The 24,749-nt window shown below is 55.5% G+C and overlaps 1 protein-coding gene across 35 annotated transcripts in view; it reads left to right on the top strand.

Moving 5' to 3' along the window:
• EPS15L1 (epidermal growth factor receptor pathway substrate 15 like 1) overlaps positions 1-21,548 on the top strand; it is a 101,286-nt gene extending 79,738 nt beyond the window's left edge. For 10 of the 35 annotated variants that reach the window (XM_033853811.2, XM_033853818.2, XM_033853825.2 and 7 more), the window contains 3 exons: positions 2,435-2,482; positions 15,299-15,504; positions 20,907-21,547. In XM_033853811.2, the coding sequence (XP_033709702.1) occupies positions 2,435-2,482; positions 15,299-15,504; positions 20,907-21,053 (401 nt within the window). In that variant the 3' untranslated portion in view covers positions 21,054-21,547. The other 25 variants (XM_073802995.1, XM_033853816.2, XM_073802990.1 and 22 more) reach the window with 19 other exon arrangements.
• Positions 21,549-24,749: the final 3,201 nt, after the last annotated feature.

Raw genomic sequence — 24,749 nt, 5'->3', positions numbered from 1 at the left:
TTCTTCTCTCACAGCCACCCGCCCACCGTCGCCAGGCAGCGGGGGCACTGCGGGCCCCTCCTTTCACCAGCCCAGAGTAGAGCAGACGCTGCAGGGCCTGCACTCAGAGCAGGAGGGTCTCCCCTCCGGCCGTCGCCTGGGTCCGCACACACTGTGTGCCTGGGACGTGCTTCCCGCCCCATCTGCCCTCGCCTCGTCCTCTGGGCCTCTTGGCTCCAGGCTGTGTGGGGCTCCAGGGTGGTCTCCGGAAGGCCAAGAGCTCAGAGCCCTCCTTGCGGTCGGGAGAGCTGCCGCATGGCCCCCGGTTCAGCATGCAGTCGTGGCCCCTCCGGCCTCCCCACCCGACCCAAGCTCTTTCCCAGGTTGGCTCAGGGAGGGCCCAGGGGTGGGGACGGCTGCAGCAGTGGCTGAGGCCTCCACTCAATCCAGTGCCTCCAGACTGGTTAAGGACTTGGGGAGGGGTGGGTGGGGTCTTCCTTGGCCATGTTTGATGTGAGAGGAGGCAGGATGGCTCGGGGCTCCCTTCTCCTCCGCTCCGGCCCCAGCATCTAGGTGGATGGCTCCGAGCAAGGGGTTTCCTGTAGACTCTGCCTCTCCTGGCTGCGGTGGGGTGGCTGCTTTCTCTCAGGGGTGAGCCTGGCATGTCCCCCTGAGGATGCTGAGGACTGTTAGCTCATGCAGGGGACCTCTCTTACGTGATGGCGATAGGCCAACAGGCCAGGTTACCAGACTCAAAAGCAGAAAGCTATTGCTCCAAGCGGCAGAGAGATTCACTGCAATTTCCCAGTCCATTTATCTGTCCCCTCTTCATCGTTCGCGCTCATCTCCCAGCAGAATCACCTATGTTGTCCTTAGACTTCTGGATGGCCACAGGAGAACCACACGCTCCCTCGGTCGCGCCTTCTATTCCACAGCCTTCCTCTCCTCGGTCCTTTCTGTCGGGGGGGTGGTGCTCTCCTTCCCGCCCGAGCTCGCCCTTCCCCGTCAGTCCGCCCCGGGGACTCGCCTTGGCACCTTGTGGTCATCGGTGCAGGCCCCCAAGCTCTCTAGTTTCAAGGGGTCATCAGTCCAAGGCTGGCCAGTCTTCCTACACCTGCCACTGGAGCCAAACAGAGGGGAAAAGCTATTTAAAAATGCTCCCTCTCCCTTTCTGTCACCTGGGCTGGCCAGAGCTTTCTCTCAGGAGGACAGGAACTCCGCCCGCAGTGCCCAGTTTGGCCTCCTTGTGGATGGGTCACGAGAGAAAGCACGACCAACAGGCGGGATGAATTTATAACAGGTTTTCTGTGAACTGTGAGCAGAAACACACACATAAAGAGATCACTTCTGTAAGCCACGCATCAAAGGCATTTATCATAAAACGGGGGAGAAAAGCAAAAACAACAAAGGAATTCCCTTGTGTCTGTGAGAGGCCGCTTATATATACCTTAGAGGCAGTGGCCCTTAGGGAACCCCTGACGGTCTCCTGATGGAATGACATTGGCCCTTCTCTGCCTGAAAGATGGGAGCCACAGCACACCTACACACACGTGCACATGCAGTCACACGCTGCACTCGTGCACACGCTCGCACAGTGCTTGCATACACCTGCATGCACACTGCACACGTGAAAGTACACACACACGAGTGCACACGTGCCCAGCAGCTCGGCATCTGTCGGGCCTCGTGGAGGAGCTGCTCCCCTCACTGGCTGTGGCAGGCGCAGAGCTTCATTCTCGGGGTTTCTTGGAAACACTCATCTCAGCCTCCTCCCCTTCCCTGAACCAATGCTGGGTGCTTTTGAACTTGCCCTCCGCTGTCACCTCCCCTTGTGTCTCCCTCTGCAAGCCTCTCCACCCCGCCTTGGCTTCTGCTTTCAGTGTGCCGTGGACTTAGAAAGCAGAGCCCGCCAGAGGCATGGCTCACCTCCTTGGAGCTGACTTCAGGGCTCGGGCTTTTTAGAGCGCTGTCCACGTTTGGGGAGGTTTGGCCCTGTATGCTGGGGGTCTCAGGCTGCCTTTGCTCGTGGCTTGGGGCTGCCGCAACCTTGCTGTGCCACAGCCTGCTAGGGTGCCGGGTGCCCCGAATATCGTCTTCACGTCACAGCCCTCAAGGTGCACGTGCATGACTGTTAGCTTGCCAGATTCTAGCAAGACCCGCAAAGACGGGGCAGGCACCGTGATGCCCTCTTACCAGAACTGGAAAGGGAAGTGAGAGGGGTCACGTGTGACCCAAGGTCACGCAGCAAGGTGGTAGCAGGACCAGCCCTGGACCCAGGGGCCACCACCGCCCCCCTGCCGGCCTCCCACCCCCAGAGACAGCTGTAATGACAATCAGGCTGTGAGGTGCGGGTGCTCTGGACAGTAGTCAGCTTGTGTGCAGTGCGTAATCTGTGAGCGGCCACGACGTGTCTGCGTAGAGGCCTAAATGTCTCTCATCTGATTCTCTTACCTAGAAGCAGTGGCTGAACAGGAAATCCCTGCGTTGTACACACTGCTGGGTGGTAGGTACACACTGTGTGGCGGGTGCCCCTGGAGCACTTCCAGTGGTGTTTCTGCTGTGATTTCATACTAACCTCTAACAACCTGGAAATTGCTGGCTGTGCCGATGCCGATGTACCCGCGAGGGACACCTGACCCAGCAGGTGGATGTAGGTGGGTGGGGGGCATTTGGCTCTTTGAGGGATGCGCAGGAAGGTGTCCACCCCACGCTGCTTCCCTGATTGAGGGAATTGGAGCCCAGCTGTGCACACTGCTCTCCCCTCCCCCATCCAGGCCGCAAGGAGCAAGGCCACTTAAACCGGAGCCTCCTGGCAGTTATCTGGTTCTTAGCAAGACAGGTCGGCAGAGGAGAGTTGGAGGAAGTCCCACTCAGAACGGTTGTTATGAAAGCATCAGGCCTGGCTCTTGTTTTCTTGGCTGCTAAAGATGAGAAGCAACCAAGATGTCCAGCTGTTGTTGTCGTTGTTTTTGTAAGAAAACAAAAGTCCAGCAGTTTGCAAGGGAGGGGATGGAATGTGCTCTTCTGCTCGTCTTGCTGACCCAGCCTTTTCCCGCTTCGAGGGGCCGCGTGGCCAGCATGTGGCAACGCCGGGCGGTCACGCTCAGGGGCCATCCTGACACGTGGGGGAGCGTTGGTCCCAGGCGGCTGAGCCGGGAGGAGATGAGGCAGGTACCCTGCTCCCGGGGACGTGTGGCCCTGGCGGTCGAGCTGTGATCCCGCGAAGGTAGGCGAGTGGACAATCCAGCCTGCTGCGTGATAATGATTTTTCTCACAACCCACACACACAGCTTCATACCTGCACTCCAAATACCAAGAGGAAGGAATGGGCTCTTCTGTAACCCTCGCCGCCCCGCATGTGAAATGGGTCCGATTGGCCACATTCCCACTTGAGGCTGGTCTGCAGGGGACCCAGAGGTTTCTAGAACCCTGCCAGGTCTTTGCGCCTGGAGTCGACTCCGATGTGTGAGGCCAGGACAGGCGAATCTGATGCCATATCCCTCCAGCATCTGGGCCACCTGTCCCACTAGAATCCCGAGAGGCTGTGTGATCAGGATGGTTTCACGTTCCAGCCGCTTCCGTTTCCCTGAGGGGCTCTGGGCAAGTGTCTTAACCTCGCCGAACCTCAGTTTCCCTGCCTGGACATGGGACCAACTCTGGCCTAGCATGTGGCCTCTCTGGTAAGTGCCTTGCACAGTGATTACCATGATGGGCATGGTGTGCATCCCCCAACCCATCCCCAGGGTACAGAGACCAGGACTCGGGGTCCTCCTTCCCTAGCTCCTTTCCCGGGAAAGACAGAGGCTGGGCCTGAGGTGGACATATGCGTACAGGGATTTATCAAGGGATCCTTTTCCCCCATGAGATTGCAGTTTAGCAGAAACCTTTGCAGTTGAAAAAAAGTCAGAGCGTGGGTAGTTGAACTTCAAAGAGGTCTCCAGGGTCCCCTCTGGCGAAGCTCAGCTGTCGTCACTCGTGGGACCAAATGCACGTTTGGGTCTGAGTTACTCTTGGTTTTTGGGGTGCCATCTCTTGTGCACCAGCGGCTTCAGTTTTTACATTCTGTGGGAGCTGGTTTTTTGTTTGTGTTTTTGAGCTTGATTAAAGATTAATTGACATGCGACAAACGTATATAAGCATCAGCCTGTGCAGTCACGGTGGGGATCCTACCAACTGGGACCCTCACCAGGGTTCTCTGGGAAAGAGTTCTGGTGCCATAGGTGTGTGACCGGCGCAGCCCGCGGCTGGCCATCTGCTCTGACCCAAGCCAGAAAGTGGACCTTTGGGGGCTGTCAAGAATCGCCCTCTGTGGCATGTGCACGGAGCTTTGGCATCAGCGCTGAGTTCTCTGTGCCTGGAGGTCTTTTCTAGAAAAGTCTATCAAGGTATGAAATGACCAGCAGGTGTCTGTTCGGGGTAGAGAGAATTGGTTTCTTCTAGGCAGATGCAAAACAGACCGTTCTGGCAGCCGCCGAAACCTGTCAGTTAGAGTTAGCGCTGGCACACCTCCCCCAGGTAAACAGCGGTGTGCTTTCTGCAACGGACCGGAGATCGAGATCAGTCAGAACTCACCGCTAAAGAGTTTCTAGGTAAAAGTTGTTGATTTGCAAAGGGAGAAACAGATTTTTTTTTAAGTGCAGGAAATGGCTGTGTGGGTGTCAGTGATTGGGCCTCGCGCCTGCGGCGACAGATAGCGGGATCCTGTGCCCCGGGCCCCACCCTTGCCACTTCCTGCAAGTGCAGCCCCGCGTTGCGGTTCCTGCAGCGCCCGGGTGACACCAGCTAGCGCGCCTTCACCGCTAACCAGCCAGTCACCTTTAACCTTTCCCCAATTTAATTATTATTACTGCTAATAACCTTTGCACCTTCAGGATAAAACCACGCACACACTGGTGATGTCTTTCTGCCCCTCTTCCCCTTCCCATAATTCTTCCAACACACACAGGACAACGGGAGACCGTTTAACCGGGGTCCTGTTTGGTTCAAGTGATTCTCAAAAAGTAAATAGATAAATAATCATTTCCCCCCTAGAACATGAGTCCCCTCCCACAGCTGTGACTGACTCCACACAGGGTGACTGGCTGTGGGATCTTTCTCTTGGGCGGTTTTCTGGTTGCCGCCCACACTTGGGCCAAGCCCGCTGGCTCGGTGGTCCGCTTGACCGTCCCGGGAGCTGCCACACAGGACTCGGTCAGGGAGGACGCCCCCGGTTCATCCGTGGCGCCAGCCCAGGTGTGTGCTTGGCTCTGAGATGCCAGGCTGGGGGTGAAACCAGGGTGGTCATCCCTGGCCCGTGTGGGTTCCGTCCCCTTGTTTGTTGCACAAGATCCACTCTTAAAATGGCTTCACCAGTTGAGCCGTGCGGTTAGCACCTCAACCTTGAGCTTAACTACTTTAATTCCGTTCCCACGATGATTTCAGAGAGATAATTTGGTGGGTACCTGTGAAGTTCTAGAACGGGACAAAAGCAGTTCACTGCCAGCTCGAGGAGCCTGGAATTATGGCCGTTGCCAGCCAGCCAGGGTTGGGGTCCTCCAGGGGAGCCTCAGGCGCCCAGCCTGGCGGAGTCCTCCTTTCCCGCGGGCCACCCCCTGCCCGCCGGGAGCTTCTGTGCCAGGGCTGGGCGGGACCCCTGCCAGCGTGTGCTCGAGAGCCGGCTCCCAGCAGAGGGAGAAAAGCCATTGTCCTCTCAGCCTCTTAACCTGTAAAGTGCCTGGAGATGAATTGCTCTTTGGGGTGAATTTCTGTTCTCAAAGTTGGCAGAGTTCAAAAATAGAAGCATTTGCCTACCTTAGCACACGCCCACCCTCCTGCGCCCGGAATCGAGCGGTGGATTGAGTGGGAGTTGAGTGACGCTCTTGTTGCCTATCGTTCAGCGGGGTGCAAGTGCCCAGGCTTGGGGTTCTGGAGCAGAGGAGTCAGGGCTCAGCCAGCTGGGCTCTGGTGGCGGGGTGTAGCAGGGCCTCGTGTTAGGGTGCAGGCCCAGAGAGTGTGGACTCCCCTCTCTGGTGTCTGCGCATCCGTGTGAACGGACAGCAGCTGCCACCTTGACCCCGGCCCCCTCCCCGGCCGCCAGGGGCTGCCTCGTGTACCTGCCCCCAGGCCTCCTGCAGCCCCTTGGTTCCACCTACAGCAAGGTGAGGGGGCCCAGGACGATGTTCCTTGTGCAGCCCTTGCTGTTCTGATGGGGTGAATGTGGTCCCTCATCTCTCACATTCAGAGCACTGAGTCAACCCCCGGCCGCCGCCATTGTCAGTTGAAAAACAGCACATGTGTGTAATCTGAGTGGGTGGTGGGAACTGGCTGTAAAGGGAGTGAGAGTGGGCGGGTCCCCCACCTACTGCAGGCTCTCTGGCTCCTTTCATGCGGCCCCGACAACGGGAGGGGGCTCCGGGTGGGCTCTGCACCCCCCCTCCAGTGCACAAGTGCCTTCAAACTGGCTTCCAGACCCACCGTGTGGCACCCTGGGGATTTTGTTAAATGTGGGCACGGCGCCTCTCTGCCCGTGCAGTGGTGGCGTTCTGGCAGCATTGGCACTGCTCTATAGGGAGGAACAAAGCCTGGGCCACCGCGGCCCCAGGGCTCTCCCCACCAGGCTGTAGCTAACATATCCCTTGTCCCCCCCCCAAGGCACCCTAGGCCCCTCAGAGGGACGAGGCAGGCCAGCACACAGGGCTGATTCAGCAGAGTGCGTTGCAGGCGCAAATCAAAGAACAAATACGATTTTTCAAAAAGCAGAACTGTGAGACCTGCCAGTCTGCATTATTTTGGTTGCAAAGACTGATCTGTGATTTGTAAATTCGTTTATATGTCATGTACCCACTCCCCGTTTTTGCTGCAGAACTAAAGTAGCCCCTGTCAGGTTTCTTATGAATGTCTTAGGAGCTTTTCGTGGAAACCTTGAAAATTGTATTTTTCAGTCCAAAGGATATTTGTCTTTTGAGGACCCTGAAAGTGTGGCTACTTTTCCCCCTTCTCTGCTTTTCCTTCTGACAGTGCGAAGACCCCACATCCAGTGGGCTCCTCAGCCTTGACTACCCTGGGCACCTCACAGAGAATGAAAAACGCATCAGTTCAGGGGGCGCCTGATGGATAATAGTAAATATTTGTTCAGCTTTTCTCAACAATTCAGAACCAAACCTCATCCTGTTCCCTTCAATGCATTAAGCAGATTTTTCTTAAAATTCGGTAAATATTTTTAGTGGAAAATCTCAAGATTGTGATGGTGGGGACCTCAGATTTTATCTGCCGGCACTGTGCTGCTTGGCACGGCTTTGATCTGCCGGGCTTGCCTTCTCCTCGCGTGTGCATCAGCCACAGCGAGCGGGGCTGGTGTCTGCAGGACTCCTCGCTGGCAAGCCGCTTGGGTGGCCCTGTGGGTCACGTCCTGAGAAATTAGCTCTCCTCGCTCTCCCGCCCCATCCCGCCACAGGGGGACGTCTGTTTTTCACGTGTGTTGGTGAAAAGCGATCTTCTTCAGTAAAAAGTTCCCAAGTGATTATGGATGTGAAAGGTTGTGCTCCGGACAGCCTGCTTTCTCTCTCCCCCCAGTTAAGCTTTGTTGGTGGGTTTAAGGGGGCAGGAAGGGAGGCACCAAGGTGACAAGGAGTGCCTCCTCCCAGCCACAGCTCTCCTGTGTAGTATGACTCTCGGAAGCCTGGCGGTTGTGTAGGCGTCCCCTGTAGTGTAGGACGAGTGACAGTTGTGTAGGCGTCCCCCGTAGTGTAGGACGAGTGACTGTTGTGTAGGCGTCCCCCGTAGTGTAGGACGAGTGACAGTTGTGTAGGCGTCCCCCGTAGTGTAGGACGAGTGACTGTTGTGTAGGCGTCCCCCGTAGTGTAGGACGAGTGACTGTTGTGTAGGCGTCCCCCATAGTGTAGGACGAGTGACAGTTGTGTGGACGTCCCGTGTTGCAACGAATGGCAGTTTGGGAACGTCCTGTGTTGTGTAGGGTAGTAGCTCAGGTGGGGCAGCTGTCCTGACCACAAACCTTTGTTTTTTATTTTTGTGTTTTGTTGTTTTTGTATTTAAGTCTCATCTACAGAACTGCATTTCCCAACTGCAGCCCTCAATCTTATAAATAGAACGCAGCAAGTATCTGGTTGGGATGAAAACATACACTCAGACTCATGTCTATTTTTGATATTTTCATTCATCCGATTTATTGAGACCCCCCCAAAATCACCCAACCCTCTTACTTTTCTTCTAAGTAAAGAATTTCAAGCAAGAGAATCTGGCTTCTTTCAGTGTTCACATTTGTATGGTGAGGGGGGTTTGTGTTCTATCATTCTCTCCACTCACCGCCGCTGCAGGGACCCTCCCGGCAGAGAGCTTCCCGAGAGGCGAGGAGGGAGGGTCGGCACGGGCTTCACCACTGCTGGGTTGCCGGGGGCCTGTGTGGCCTCAGAAAGTTCAGAAGTAGGGGAATAAAAGACATTGCTACCAGGGTGGGGCCGGCCACCGAAGTTTTTTTTAACAGCACACACCGTGGTAAACGATCGGGTTCATATTGTTTTTGCTCAAGGCTGTCCTGTGTGTGGTTTCGGTGCACCGCTGGGGTAGCTGCTGAAACTGCTGCGGTTTGAAATAAGTCCTATTCTGTCCTATCCTCAACCTTGCGTTCCTCCCTCTGGTCATGAAGACTCCTCTGAGTGATGGAGAGTCTCTCTGGGGGGCGCGGCAGCAGCTTCCAGCCAGCCCCCAGGGCTGGAAGTCACAGGCTCCAGCCTCTGCAGTCACAGCCTCCCCTACGCTCGGGGCTCCCTTCCCTGGGCAGGTGTCTAGGAATGACAGGCCAGGTATCATCCTGGTTAGCTTTATACCAAAATTAAAAAAAAAAAAGGGTGATCTGTGCTCTCTTCACTGAAACACGCCCCAGTCAAGCTTTTTCCTCACTCTCCGTACCCGGAGCCACGGAAAGGCATAAAGCCGGGCAGCCGGCTTTGCTCGGGGGGCATGGAGGCAGATCGAGTTACTTTGTCCCGTTTGAGATGAGCAACACCTCAGAAAATCGGAAAAAAACCAAAACAATTAAGGGTTAGCAGAAGTGGTTACATAAAAGCAGGAACTAGCCCCAGAATGTTTTAAAAGTGCAGCTGCTAAAAATAAACGGGGGCGCAGAGTGGGAAGTTTGGACCAAGGGCAATCAGGGCGAGGGTTTCTTTGTAAAAAGCCTATGCTCGCGAGCATCGTGTCAGGCCGATCCAGGGATGCCACCGATTTCGCACGTGCCAGGTCCGATAATTCAGCCTCTGTGCCTGAGCAGAAAAACAGATAACCGAGAAAAAACCGTTTGATTTTCTCCCCCTCACGCCCCCGAAAACAGGAGCAGTTGATGTGCCCTGGTTTCATATTAACACAGTCATGATTTCTAAATAACAACGGTTTCGGCAGCAGAGCAAAACCAGTCCCGGGCTGTGCTTGACATGATTGCCAGTTCTCATCTCCCCGATCATCTCTTTGCTTGTCGGAAACCTCAACTTGTCATTCTAGCTGGCTGGATTCTTAACTGCCCCCCACCCCCCACCAAAAACTGATAAAAAAAAAAAAATCCCCCAAAGCAGGGGAGGAAGGTCTTCTTAACTGAAAAAGGAAAAAAAAGAAGAGCGCACAAGTGGGCAATGATGTATTTATTTGAACATTTGGACTGTTGTGGTTGCTCTCAGGGCCTGGCTGGGGTCGACTGACCCACTTATCCCGGCTCAGATGTCTGCCCTTTGTGAGCAACTCCTGCAAGAAGTGCTCCAGGAAGTCAAGCAGCCGTCCACCCTGGACTTGCTGCTGGAACCAGAGGCTGCTCTGGGCCCTGGGCTTTTCAGCCTGTCCCTGGCAACTCTTACTTTTTCTTGGATTTGGATTTTGCTATTTGGTCCATTCTTTTAGTTTCTGATTTTAAAAACATTAGCTTAAGAGTGCACCGATGAATACTTGTCGCCCTTTCTTGCAAAGGAGGGAAGCCAGATGCCTGTATCCCTTCCTGGCTCATCAGTGAGGTTCCCCCAAAGGCCTCAGGCCCCTCAGGATGGCCCCGTGGAGCCTGGGTGGTGGCATCCCGCCCATGAGGACCCCCACCAAGAAGAGGGGGCTGGTATTACTGGCACCTGCAGTGTGCTGAGCCCCACCTACGTGGAGCTGACCCTCAGGTGTGCCGGAGACCAAGACAGGTTGGTGCACGGGAGGTAGACAGGGCAGTGGGGAAGCCTGCAGGGGTGGAGTGAGCCCTGGAGAAGGGTCTTCCAGGGGAAGGGAAAGGCTGTGTCAGGGCCGGGGGAGACTGGCCTGGCTGGACAGTGCAGGGCGGTCAGCATGGTGGAAGTCGCTAGTTGCTATAGGAAGGAGGCCGCGGTGGCCAGGCTGCAGGGACTGTGCCCGCTGAGGTCAGTGTCCCTTCCCTCAGTGTCGCCACCCCTCAGGACCGCGTCTCCCAGGGTGCCCCTGCCAGAGGCACACATTGTACCGGCTCAGTTCGCAGGTGAGGACCCGTCACCGTGGGCCCAGAGAAGGCTGCAGGTGTTTCAGGGCCCCCCCCGCCCCGAGCATAGTTCACTCGGGAACATGTCTGTCCGTCCACGATCAAGCCCCAGTGATGCCGCGGCTTGGGGTTTGGAGAGCGAGGCGGGGTCTGCATCTTGGTGCGCCCTGCAGGGGGACTCTGGTGGGTGTGGAGCACACCTGGGGCGTGGTGCTACTCCACCCTGCAGAAGGAGGCTGCCTGGGGGGACCGAGGAAGCAGGATGGTGGCGGCCAGTGCACACAACTCAGCAGTTCAAGGGGAGGACACTGTTGCCCAGGGGCTGCACGTGCCCACCACGCTGCGCACGGGACATACGAGTGGCTCTGTTAGAGCAGAGAGCTGCAGTCGGGGGTCCTCGGTTTCCTAGTGGGGCCCATAGGGGCAAGCTGTCCTGACCTCTAGGGATTGGAGCTGCGCCGGCCTGGCCTGGCATTGGCAGACCAGTAACGCTTGATTTACGAAAGCAGGCAGCCCATCCCAGGCCGAGCCCGGCTCCGGCAGCCGTGCACAGCTGGTGCTCTATTACCCTGTGAGAGTGTGCTAGGGCCGCCGTAACAAATACCACAGACTGGGTGGCTTAGACAGCCGAAACTGAGCGTCTCGCAGATTTGGAGGCTGCAAGTCCGAGGTCAAGGTGTAGGTAGGGTTGGTTTCTCCTGAGGCCTCTCTGCTTGGCTTGTAGACAGCGTCCTCCCCCCCGTGTCTTCCCGGGGTCTCTGCTCTGTGCATGTCTGTGTCCGACTCTCCTCTGCTTCCAAGATCACCAGTCCTATTGGATTAGGGCCCACTCATAGGACCTCATTCTAATTTAATTACTTCTGCAAAGATCCCGTGTCCAAAGACAGTCACATTCCGAGGTACTGGGCGAGAGGACCTGAACATAGTGAATTGGGGGGTGTTGCGAGGGGAACCAATTCAGCCCATCACAACCCCATTTCATGGATAAGGAAACTGAGGCTGAGAGAGCAAGGCTGAGTGGGGTGGTGGCCGTGCTTTGCACCGTCTTCCAGGGGCCCACACCCCACTCCCTGCCCAGGGCCGAGCTGGGAGGGCTGAACACAGGCATGGGGAGACAGCGGGTCACAGGCGTTTGAGGTGGAGGTGCCATCTGGGCAGAGGGGCTGTCTGAAAAGAAGCCCGGGGTTGGGGGGTCCTGGGGGGGGAGGGAGGTGCCGCTCAGGCCCTGGAGGGCGGTTGGGGGGTGATGTTGGGAAGGGTTCCGTGTGGGCTGTAGGGCCTTCTGGATTCGCCACAGCGGATGCGGGGCCCCAGGGCAGGGCCGGGCACGGTGGAGCTTGCACGTTAGAAAGCTCCGTTCAGCAGAGGGGTCTAAGCAGCGGGCCCTGCCCTAGGCAGCGGGGACACAGCTGAGGACAGCAGGGCCCTCACCCTCGTGGAGCTCACGTTCTGTTGGGAAAGAGAGAAAATATACAGCAAGTGACATAATAACGACGGAGCGTGACGAGGGCTGCAGAGGTGTCTGAGCCAGAAGTGGGGAGGGCGGCCTCTGTGTGTGCGGCACCCACATGAGGAAGAGCGTTCCAGCCTGGGCAGCAGCAAGCGCAGAGGGCTGCGCTGGGCAGGGGCAGGATGGCCGAGGCTGGGGTGTGTATTCCCAGAGCAGCGGGGAGAGCTCGGCAGTGTCGGGTCAGCTCTGCGTTAAAAGGCCACCTTGCTGGGTGCGGACGGCCCATGGGGTGAGAAGCTGAGAGGGTGAGCAGCCAGTGGCTGTCGCAGGGGTGATTCCCAGGGACCCGGGAGAGGTGAGGACCACTTGCCTGAGGTGGTGGTGCGGCCATGTGGACCAGAGCACCCTGCCTCACGCCCACCCTCCCTCCTGCCCAGGGTGCTCCTGGGCTCCGCCTGGCTGCCCACTGCTCGCAGCTGCGCAGCCTGGAGTTGACACGCTGCGGGGCAGGTCTTGCCCGACCCCTCCCGCCAGAGCTGCACATTCGCCTCTGAAGAGAGGGGAAGGGGTCCGCGGCAACACGGTAGCGCTCTCCGGTCACTGTGGTGCTGGGCCTGGGAGGCCTTGGCTCACCCATCGGCTCGACCCTTGGACCAGGGAGTAGCCTGGTTGTGTAAGGTGGCCTTGGGGGAGGCATTTCTTCAAAGCCAGCACCCAGATCGCCCTGCTCTCTGAAGCCTAGGGGCTGAGGTCCAGGAGGGAGAGGAGGAGGCAGGATAGCCGACAGCAGGGAGAACGTCTCAGGGAGGGGCATTTGGTGCTGGGTGGGGTGGGCCGCCTGAAGTCTGTGGCTCTGTCACAAATAGGAGAGAAGGGACCAGAGGTAGAGAACTCAGCCTGCACAGAAGATGGGTCGTGGGGATCAGCCCCAGGACTTCACCCTGAGAAGCAGTTACCCTGGGGGAGAGAGGCCCTAATTCCTGCTGTGCCGCGGGACTTGGCACCGCCCTTCTGGGGAAGGGCCCCCCACCCCGGGGCTTTGTCGGTGGCTCACCTGGCTTATTGGGCCTCAGGGCTGACTGAACTGATTCGTGGCCACAGGGAGAGGTTGACCGATGTCCCAGCCTACAGCCTCCTCTCCACCCTCCCTTCTTGGTCGGGGTGCATCCTGTCGGAGCCTGGGACAGGCAGTGTGACAGGGAAGGTCAGGCTGCAGTGGGCACACCTTCTGACCCACAGCTCCACCTCCAGAAACGTTTCCTATAAATAAACACACGTGCGTGGGGGTGCTGCTCGTGACAGTGAGAACCTGCAAAGGCCAGGGGTCAGCATTAGGCCACAGGCAAGGGCATAGAGGTGCTCCGCTCTGACCGCAGGAAGCAACAGAGGGCTGGGTGCAGGGCTGCATGTGTCTCAGAGTCCTGGGCAAGCCTCGGGAAGTTAAGACTCTCGGTTTCCTTGAACAAGCGAAAAGAAACCAGCAGCAGCTCTGACGGGAGGGGGCAGCGTGGGGCCTCTGTGTTCCAGCTGTCGGTGGGGGCATCCATGCACTGGCATCCCCCGCCCACCCAGAAGTCCCGATTCAGGTGGGATGGGGTGTGGGGATTTTAACCAGTGCTTCTGGTGGGCTCGGCGCCCATCTCTTCTCCGTGGGCTCTCCCAGGCCGGGACCACGTCACTGGTAACTCGAATTTCTCATGCATGGGTGAAGCTGACAGAGACAGGGTGGCATTTGTACCTTACGGCCACCCAGCTGCTGCGTCGAGTGACAAGTAAATAAACTTGCGTGTCCAGGGGGGGCCTCAGGCCAGGCTCTCACAGGCCCCACACACACTGAGCCCCACTTGCGCAGGCACTGCGGTGCCGGATGCTGAGTGGCCTGGAGTGGGGCGCAGCCCCGTGCAGCCCCGAGGAGCACGCCGTGCACCAGTCACCCAGTCTGACCCCTACCTCTTCGTTCCCACTTCCCAGACAGGAAACTGAGGCCAGCTGGGGCTGAGGGGTTTGTCCTCATCTGGGTCTCAGAACTAAGGGTGACAGAGGCAGGAGTCGTTAGGGACACCTTGAGGCCGTCAGAAATGTGGCCTGGGAAGCAGCGTCAGAGAGGGTGGTTTTGGAGCTGGGCACGGACATGGACGTGCGGGCAGGTGGGGTGGCGGAGGCGAGCAGGGTGAAGAAGGCAGGTGTCCTGGGCTCAGGTGCTACAGGGGTCAGCTGTAGCTCAGGGCCAGGGGCATTCTCTGGACGTGCAGCTGGATGTCCAGGGTCTTCTGTGGAATGTGACCCTCGGCTTTTGGGTTCTTTTTGCGCATTACTTTGAAATTGCAAGAGTAAACATAGGCAGCTCAGTTAACAAATCAGAATCGTGTTAAGTATCCTCGAGCCTCTAGCCCGGGCTTGGACACAGAGCTGCCAGATTGAACGTCTCACCCCCTGGGTTACCCCAGTACCCTGGGCAGCTGTTGGGCAAATGAGTGGCATCAGGCAGGAACCTGGCCTGCAAAACAGGCAGATCCCTGAGGCTCATCACGTGGGCCCCCCGCCCCCTCTTGCCAAGCAGGCCTGGAGAAGGTTCAGGTTCCTAGCGGATTGTTCTGACATATTGGCAGGATTTGTTGGGAGAAGCCACCTGTCCTCAGGCCATACCCCCGAAGCATGGCCTCACAACCTCATTTCCCTCCAATTCTAAACACCTCTCTCCCGCATCCCCGTGGAGATCTGCCTTGCCGGGACCGGGGCATCCCAGAGCCACCCTCTTGGCAAGAGCCCAGAAAGGCCCAAAGCCTGCCCCTTGGAGCCAAAGGGACAGAAGCGGGAGCTGGAAACGAATTTAAACCCAGGACGGCAGAGTGGGTTTGTCTGGTGAGCTGCCTCCGGACCCTCACGACTAACACGGCTAACTCTGCACACACCACATTGTGAAACTAATCGCCCTGTTTAGTTGCAAGTAATCTCCACCCCCTTTTTTTTAATTGTTGGAAGCTTGCAGTGTATTTTTCTGCTCAGCCATGACTTTTTAAAAACTCAGTGTGATAGTAAATGTGTTGCCATGCTAAAATGAATCACTTTGAAACACGCCTGCATGTGAGCTTTTTAAAGATGATGTAAATTTTAGCTGCGGTGGGAGGGGAGGGGAGGGGGTCATCTGAAGTGGTTTTCTTGTAACGCCCACAAACCATTAAGCCTCCGGGATAAATGGAGAGGAAAGCCAAGATCCACGCAGATTCCCCGGGGTCCGTCCCATGAGCGGCATTCCAGCTCTTTCCAAAGAGGGATAGGGTTTCCCAGGGAGCTGGTGCCCGGCTCTTCAGTCAGGACTCTGTTCTGTCTGTGGTCAGTAACTTGTATTTCTTTTTTTTCTCCTTTTTTTTTTTTTTTTCTTCTCCTAAACTTTCCAGGTAAAAGTACACCTGTAAGCCAGCTTGGTTCTGCAGACTTTCCCGAGCCCCCCGATCCATTCCAGCCACTCGGGGCTGACAGCAGTGACCCGTTCCAAAATAAAAAGGGGTTTGGGGACCCGTTTAGTGGAAAAGATCCATTTGCTCCCTCCTCTTCAGCTAAACCTTCTAAAGCCTCCTCCTTGGGCTTTGCAGACTTCACCTCTGTAAGTTAAGTTCTCCGCCTCCGCGCCATTCCCTCCCCTCCCTACGCTTGCAGCTTCTTTGGGGTTATTTCTTTTTTGTCTCTTTCGAATGGCAGACCTCCTCCTGGCTCAAGTCTCCCGGTACCTCACACCATCACCCGTGTTATTTATTCTGTACTGCTGCTTTCTGTAAGAAAAACGGTTTCTCAATAAAAAAAAAAGAGCTCTGGTTTGGATACTCTGTGATAAGGGCACGTTTTCTTCCAGCAGGGTGGCCCAGTATGCCTGTTTTTCTGTCCTTCACGGTAGACTCTGTATTAGTTCTGTTGCCCAGAGCCTGTTGTGTTCATTGATTTTTTTGGAAGCCGCGACATCAGACGCTTCTGAAGTACGAAAACAAGACTGCTAAAGTTACATTCGGGTCTTGCTGTCCTCAAAAAAGTCTTTGTGGGGGAGTTCTGATGGTCCCACCCAGTGCATTTTGGGCAGCAAGTGCGAATTGAAGGACCCAGCCGGATCACATGAAGGGAAAGCAAATTTGATTTTTTAGAACTTTTATTTCAGTTACCAGCTACAATGAAAACTGAAATGCAACCTAGAACAGCCACTCTGAATCCCCTTCCTTTTGCAGGGAGAAACCCCCAAAACTCAGAAAGCCATTAGCAGAGTTAAGTGCCTTTTTCGAAGCTAATCCAGGGATTTTGAAGGTCTGGTTTTGTGTCTTGGTGTGAAAAAAGATTCCAGATTGTAAAACGCTGTCACATTAGAGTGTTTTCAGTACCCTCATCAGTACCCAGAGATCTTGTTCTCAGAGAGCTTCAGACGTTGTCTTCCCAGAATCAGTTTCACTGTCTGTTGCGCACCTGTGTTTTTTAAAAGGTTTTCTTCCCTCGATTTTGCAGTTTCCTCGTTCGTTGTGAGATGTGTTGTTTATAGATGCTTCCACTCCTAGAATATCCGTCTTAAAGCACGCTCTGCCATATCAGTGCCCAGTGAACACCCAGTTCCTTTCAGATCCACCTCGCGCACAGCTGTCGTGGCTTATGGAAATCGCCCAAGACGCCGACACATTCCTGGCTCTTGGCGACCTGTAAATATTTTATGACTGCAGTTAGCGGGGTTGTGCTGACGGCCAGGGCACAGTGTGGATATATATACAAGTGGCAACATTGTTAATAAAAGCCAGAAACAAAACCCGCTTTATCTACAGTTTCTTAGATAGCACTGCCTTTATTTTTCAATGGAAAAACTGAAACACTGATGAAAAAAAATAGAGCTATTCACGCATGACTCAGGTACTCTAGGGTAGGGCGGAAGGGTAAGTGGATTTGAATGGCAATTGGAAGAAATGACTGTTCTCTCTCTGAAATGCACAGTTCTATTTCCTGTGCCCACCCCCCCCCACCCCCAGCTGGTTTTTGGAAAATTTTTTTTTTTAAACCCCAAGATTTCAAGTTATCATTTGACACATCATTTCTGGTCATTCCAGCACAGTTGTTAACATCGATTTTAAAACACCCCTGGGATTTAATCACCCTCAACTGCAGGTGAGGAATTGGATTCTGCCCAGTTTGCAGCCCTGCTGTTTTACGTTTAAAATCACCTTTCCCGCTTCAGACGCCCCAGTCTTTCCAGGGGAAGTCACCTGACTGGGAGATTCAGCCCACTCTAATGGGATGGGATGCATGGGAGGCAGGACACCTAATTGGTTTGGTTTGTCCCCTCAGTCATACCATGGTCCAAAACATGGTCAAAAGTGTCCCACCTCCAGGGACTCAGGATGTCCTTGCGTTTTCATGGCGTCCGGGGGCTCAGTCCATTGGCCGGTGGTTTCTGTGTTCACTGGACCTCAAAGATACATGCCAACTCAAGGCCAAAGTTGGTTCCTCTGGTCTGTGTACTTCAGCTTCCCTGGGTAAATGCAGAGAGGTCTCTAACTGCCCAGCAGCCTGGCAGCGTGACTCTTTCAGATTGGATGTTCTAAGCGTACCATCAGGACATGTTGTTACCCGTGCAAAAGCAGCTTGGTCCGTGTTGGAGTTCAGGGACGCCAGTGTCACAGGTGTACTCAATCCCGCCCCCCTTGGCACCCCAGCTCTGCCACTCTGGAACCCTCTCATTTATAAGCCCCCAGTTTCCATCAGTGGGTTACTTGTGCTTGTAGCGGCTCACAGGAACTCTCTCTGGTATTTCTTTTAAAACAAGCCTTTCTGTCTTAGGTGAACGTGTTTACTAGGAAGTAGTATTTAGAGGTGAGCAAAACAGCGCTTTCTTTTGGGAAGTCTGCATTAAGAGCAGAGCAAATATCAGACGGGATCAGTCACGCTTTGCGTCGTCAAACGAGTCGGATGCTTCCCTGGTGGCGCAGTGGTTGAGGGTCTGCCTGCCGATGCAGGGGACACGGGTTCGTGCCCCGGTCCGGGAAGATCCCACATGCCGCGGATCCCACGTGCATTATCCTGCTGTCCTTGCGATAGCAGGATAAGCGAGTTAATGGGAAGTGGCTAGAAGTGTCCCCACGCGTGGTGATGGCAGACGGGTGCACACGTTGATCCCTGGGGAGGAAGGGTGCCGGTGCTTCACGTGCCTCTTCAGAGGCCTCTGAACCTCGGATTTCTGTGGAGAGGCCGCCGAAAACAAACCGCTTAGAGTCCGTCAGGCCCCGGCGCGGGAGGTATCTCGAAAGAGCAGAATGCTCGTGCCCAGCCGGGTCTCGGTTCCTCGACGGCACAAGAGTGAAGCAGAAATCGGAGCTTGCCGTTTACCGAGCAGCTCCTGCACCCTCAGGCGGTCCAGATTCGCGCCGGCGTGTAACGCATCCAGGTCAGAGGACAAGAGCGCGGCCCGGTCAAGGTATCTCCACCGGGGCCGGGGGAAGGATTTTCTGCTGCTCCGAGACACAGAAGGAGCCACAGAGAAGCCCCTTCCTCCAGTATCCCTCAGACATCACAGCCCATTGTGCTCCTCAAGTGCAAGCAGACCACGTGCCTGCTGCGAGTCTCCATCCTGGATCCTAAGCTGGCCTCAAACCAGTCCACTCTGAAGGCATCTAGAACGTTCCTGTCAGCACGTTTACTGTGAACACACAGACTCCTTGAGCAGGAGGCACCCGGGCTGAGCAGGCACCGTGGCGTGGGCCCAGCCTGCCCGTCCCTGGCCACGTGACCTCAGCCAATCCCTTGACCCCTCCGGGCCTTGGTTTTCAGCTTTGGTGTGGACCACCCCGGTCATTACTTGTTGGCCCCTACCCGCCCCCTCCTCTGAGCTGGCAAGGGCGAGGCCCCTGTCAGCCCAGCTGTCCCCTCCCGCTGCTGTCAGCAGCACCGCAGTCATTCCCATCAGCATTTGTTGTTTTTTCCTTGTTTTTCTCCTGAAGAGGTGTTGAAAAATTCCCCAAAGAATACGGTGGGGCGGTGGAGGGGGGAGGGCGATTATCTGTGACCAGTGGTGGAAACACGAGGGGCGGGGACTGGCTTTCAGGAGTCCAACTTGGAGACCCATCAGCCCTCTGAGCATTTTTCTGGGCAGTTTCTCTAGAAAACAAGGACCAGCCTTTGTTCCCGGGGACAGCTCCTCTTCGTGCTGACCCTCACCTGCCCCTGTCTGACTCCCCAGGCAGGTGGAGAGAGGCCTCCCGGGCTGTCCTGCTTCCTCCTTCTCCTCCTCGGGGCCACATCCAGCTCCAGCGCAGCCTCCCCCCACCCAGCCCTTCCCTGCCCCAGTCCCCGCCGTCGGGCCCTGCCTCACCCGCACACTGGCTGTCAGGTCATGAAACATTGAGAAGCTGCCAACCCCATCGCCCCGTTCGCTTGCCCAGGGAGCCTCCTCAGGAGACTCTTAGCTCCCTTCTGGGGCCTGTTAGCCCCTCGAGGTCCGGCCCCTTCCACCCTGTGCTCTTCTGGCAGCACCAAGTTTGAGCACTTGGCGCCCAAGAGCTGGCACCTCACTGGGGATGGTGCCCAGACCTCCAGGGCCTGTCCTGTGCCCTCAACTCTGCAGTTACAGCTGACCACTGCCATCCCCACTGCCCCCCGAACCAGGGAGGAGGTCCAGAGTCCCGAGGGCCCAGGCTCTGCAGCCACCTGCACCTCCACCCCCAGGCCTCAGTGTTCTCAGCTGTCAGCCCACCTCCTGGGTTGCCACTCAGACTGTGTGTGTGTGAAGAAGTAGCCATGAATTCCTGTCTCTGTGCCTTCCGCGGGGCTCCTGGTGGGTCTGCCGGGGCCTCCACAAGAGCCGCTCTCAGGTTGGGATTGTCTGTAGGTCTGTTTGTTCCCGAGTGGCGCCAGGCCCCTCTTTACCTTTGGTGTGTCATCCAGTGCTTAGCAGAGAGCCAGCCAGAGTCAGTGCACGGAAGAGAGACGCTGATCCAGGCAGGCCAGGGGTCCGAATGGGCTGCAGCTCTGCTCGGGGCCAGGGGTGCTGGAGGCCCCTCAACTGGAGGCAGAGTACAGCAACTGGGGGCCTCGGGGGGTTGGGGACCCCCACCAGGGGAAGAGCGTGTGAGGTCTGGCTTTGCTTTTCTTTCCATAGAGCTAAGGTACCCCGAATGGTTTGAATTCACCCATCTCAGGATCAAAACGATGTCTTCCCTTGTTTTAAAAAATGATTCTTTAAAAAGTTGAACCTTTCGGAAAAGGACCCCAAGAATAAAAAACTCCTGGACCAGATGGCGGTGTAAATGCCAGGGCTCCTGTAAACGTCCAAGTACTAGGCGGCTCTGAGCGTCTCCCAGAGCTCCTGGGACTGTGGCTGAGACGGAGATGCAGTGTTTCAGGACCTCATCATCTTGCTTGGCCTCAAGGCCCCTTTACGCGTTTGAGACTCAGAGATCTGTTTGAACCGGAACTCTCCAGCCCCAGCGCCTCTCACCCGGGCATCAAGGCCCGTCGAGGCCCAGGCTCCGTGGGGTTTGCTGTCCCAGCTCCTTGGGGTTCCGCTGACTCTGCTCCCCAGCTGCTTCCAGAGACGCCCCTGCCGTCCCCCGAGAAGAGGCCCCGCGGGCGTGCTGTGGGGGGGAGTCCCTGGAAGTCTCTCAGTGTCCCCGATACCATGCCTGGCTTCCGCCTGCTTCAGGTCCCTGCAGGGACGGGACGGCTGGTTTCTCTGGTGGCAGTTAAGGTCAGACTCAGCCCAGTGTCTCAGTGCATTGACCCCTTCCAGACTGGGGGGCAGGACTGGGGCGTGCGCGTCCCCTCCCCCTCCCCAACCAAGACAAGGGCTTCCGGCGTTTCCTGGTCTTCACCTGCACACCGGGCACCTTCCCGCACACACCCCAGCACTGCGTTTCCCCGCACCCACCCGTCCATCCACGACAGGCCTCCGCCTCCTCGCCCAGCAGCACGCCCCCACCCCTCCCCGCCCCAGCAAGCAGGCAGCCAGCGCCGGGGCCGTGTAACCCACCCTCCGTTTTTCCTTCGCAGTTTGGCAATGAGGAGCAGCAGCTGGCGTGGGCCAAGCGGGAGAGCGAGAAGGCGGAGCAGGAGAGGCTGGCGCGGCTGCGGCGGCAGGAGCAGGAGGACCTCGAGCTGGCCATCGCGCTCAGCAAGGCTGACATGCCCACCGCCTAGGCGCGGGCCCCGTGCTCGCGCCCGCCGGCAGCACGGCCGCGGGCCAGGCTTGCCACAGGCGAGGCCTCGGAAGTCCCTATAGATAGACGCACACTCAGTCTCGGCAGTCCCCGCTTCACGTTGTGACATGTCGCAGCCACTGTTATGTCAAGGGCTCGCTGGTCGGAGGGCCTCGGGCTCTGGGTGGCTCACCCAGGGCACGGAAACACAGCTCATCCCAGTGCAGGAGGCCCGAGGAGACGCCCAAGGATCCATCTCTTCGCTGTGACATCCCCGTCTCCCTCCCGGAACCAGCAGGACGAGCAGAGGAAAGCGCCTGTCTCCTGCCTTTCATCCCCTGCTCACAGCTGGGCAAGTACCAGCGTGCGGGGCGCACCCCACCCCGTCGCCTCCCCGACCTCCCTCTGAGACAGACACCCCGGTGATGTATGCATTCATTGTATAAAATTTAAGTTTGAATGATTAATATAAAATATTTTAATACAAAACACTAGAATTCTTTTTTTTCCTCTCTCTTTTCCACTTAAACGTTGTTTTCCTTGCATTAACGTTCACACGTGATGTCACATGAGGCAGACCAGGCAGAGGTGGAAGACCAGGTCGAACGTTCCCGGTTAAATCCTAAGTGTTTGAGCAGAGAAAGCCAGTTTTGGAAGTTTTCAAGGGTCACCCTGTCCCTCGGGATGCAGCGTGCTTCTGAAATGGTGGGCTGTGACCTCACTGCGACTGGGGCAGGTGGCCCTTTGTCCCAGCAGTGCAGTTTGAAACGAGATTCCTGCATACAGTTCACTGGGGCCTCGTCTGGTCTGCACGAGGGGTGAGGCCGGCAGGGTGGTCTCCACAGAGTCAGCACGCGGGGAGAGCTTTCCACCGGGATGCAGCTGAATTCCCCTAGAACCTTCCAGAAGCTTGGACTTAACTGTTGGGACGACCTCAGGAGTTGATGAGGATATCGCAGATTTGCCCCCTGCTTTGCTTCTCACGTCCCCAGGGAGACGAGACAGCCCCGGCCAACTTCCCTTGGGTAAAGATGATCAAAACTTGTGAGTCTGAGTGGCCTGAACCTCTGACCTTAAAACCATGCAGGAAGGGGGTGAGACACCATTGCCGGGACTTAATTATTTATATTTTATTTATTTACTTTTGGTTGCGTTGGGTCTTCTTTGCTGCATGTGGGCTTTCTATAGTTGCGGCCAGCGGGGGCTACTCTGCATTGCGGTGCCCGGGCCTTTCATTGCAGGGGCTTCTCTTGTTGCAGAGCACGGGCTCTAGGCACACGGGCTTCAGTAGTTGTGGCACATGGGCTCAGTAGTTGTGGCTCGGGGGCTCTAGAGCGCAGGCTCAGTAGTTGTGGTGCACGGGCTTAGTTGCTCCATGGCATGTGGGATCTTCCCGGACCAGGGCTTGAACCCGTGTCCCCTGCGCTGGCAGGCATATTCTGAAGCACTGTGCCACCAGGGAAGTCCCCAGTTGCCAGGACTTAAAGAGGCCCATAATGTTCCACATCAGAAGGAGCCTTTACTGGAAATGGCAGGGCACGCACAGGCCCTGTTTCTAGGTATCTGTGGCTCTGGTACCTAGAAACCCTTCTCTTGAAAAATTCCTTTTCAGTGTGTGTTCTGGGTCTCTGGGTCCCAGTCTTACCTTCTCCCCTTCCTTCCCCGGCTAGGGCAGGGCTGTTGACAGCCCCCTACCTACCCCAAATGCTTTATCCCGGCCAGGGAATCATTCTGACAGAGGCACTTACTTGCTTGTTTTTGCATTTTAATAAACTTAATTTTTTTAGACCAGTTTTAGATGTGCAGAGAAATCACAAAGATAATACAAAGAGTTCCCATAAACCCCTCACGATTTCCTCTCTTTTTAACATCTTACCTCAGGCTGGTACATTTGTTATTGAAGGAACCCCATATTGAGATATGATTATTAACTAAAGTCCACACCTGATTCATATCTCCTCAGTTTTTTCCCTAATACCCTTTTTCTGTCCCAGGATCTCACATGGCATTTGGTTGTCGTGTCTCCTTAGGTGCCTCTGGACTGAGTTTCTCAGACTTTCCTTGGTTTCGATGACCTTGACAGTTTTGAGGAGTGGTCAGCTGTCTTGTATGTTGTCCCCCATTGAGATCTGTCCATGTTTTTCTCATGGTTAGCCTGGGGTGACGGGTTTGGGGAGGACCTCAGGGGTGAAACGCCCTTCTCATCACATCGTATGGAGTCCATGTCATCAATCGGATTCATCACCATTGATGTTGACCTGCATTACCTGAGGATAGATTGCTTTCGAAAGACAGTTTTTCAGACCCAGGTATGTAGTTTCACAGTCTTGCATCAGACCGATACTCTGTGAGATTGAAAGTAAACCATAAACTGGTGTTTACGACAGATTTAGGGGAATGTAGAGATCAACCAGGACAACCCAAGCCCTTGGTAGTCTTTCTGAGGTCCTGGAGTGGGTGGGCTTCCTCGGTGCCCGTGGAAGGGCCTTGCCTCTCTGCCGTGACGTGGGTCTGGGACCTGGTGCCTGGTGCCGAGGCCTGTGGGCTTCCTAACCTCTGACGTGCCCCTAATCCTCTCTGGAAGAGCTAGCGGCTCCGGGAACGTGGCTGGAGGTGATCCCTAAGGCTTTTTCTTCCTGCAGTGGAACCATCAGAATAAATCCGAAAGCCCCATGCTGCGTACCCCTACAATTATATCCCTTTGGGGAAGGCACTGACCACGTCACCTCTCTCCGAGGTGGTCACAGGTCCCCATTTGAGCATGTGACCCACACTCTATATTTGGTGAAAACCTCCCGGTTTTCAGAGCATTCAACGTCTGTTATTTTGTTCTACCTCAGAACAACCTTGTAGGTGAGGAGGGTGTGGTGTTAGCCCATTTTCCTGATGGGAAAACTGAGGCTCACTGTCTGCAGTCATTTGCCCAGAGCCCCAAAGCCAGCCAGTGGCTGTAGCTCAGCGTTTTGCTGATCTTTAAAAGATGTATTTCTTGTTGCCTGCTACTTCCTTACATAGCCATTGTACCTAGAAAAGGTACAGAAATTGTCTTTTTGTGTCTTAGAAATGGAAGACCATGCATTGAATTAAGAGCTCTCATCCAAGGGGATGAGATGGGCTTTCGGGCATCTGTGAACCCCTGAATGCACATTTGTGAATCTTTCTTTTTTGGGGGGGGCAGAGGGTATCCATGACTTTTTTATCTGATTTTTAGAGCATCCCAGAACCCTCCCTCAAAAAAAGTTACCAGCCAGTTTTATCAATTTTGTTTATCTTCTCAAAGAACCAGCTTTTAGTTTCATTGATCTTTGCTATTGTTTTCTTCATCTGTGCATTTCTGCTCTGATCTTTATGATTTCCTTCTACTAACTTTAGGTTTTGTTTGTTCTTCTTTCTCTAGTTGCTTTAGGTGTAAGGTTAGGTTGTTTATTTGAGAGTTTTCTTGTTGCTGGAGGTGAGATTGTATTGCTATAAAATTCCCTCTTAGAACTGCTTTTGCTGTGTCCTGTAAGTTTTGTATCGCCGTGTTTTCGTTTTCATTTGTCTCTGGGTATTTTTTTATTTCCTCTTTGATTTCTTCAGCGTTCCATTGGTTGTTTAGTAGCATATTGTTTAACCGCCATGTGCTTGTGTTTTTTACAGTTTTTTTTTTTCCTGTAATTGATTTCTAATCTCATAGTGTTGTGGTTGGAAAAGATGC

Source organism: Tursiops truncatus, chromosome 3 (assembly GCF_011762595.2).
Source record: "Tursiops truncatus isolate mTurTru1 chromosome 3, mTurTru1.mat.Y, whole genome shotgun sequence".
Lineage (NCBI taxonomy): Eukaryota > Metazoa > Chordata > Mammalia > Artiodactyla > Delphinidae > Tursiops > Tursiops truncatus.
Note: the sequence above shows the minus strand (reverse complement) of the source record. Positions and strands in the feature narration are given on the sequence as shown.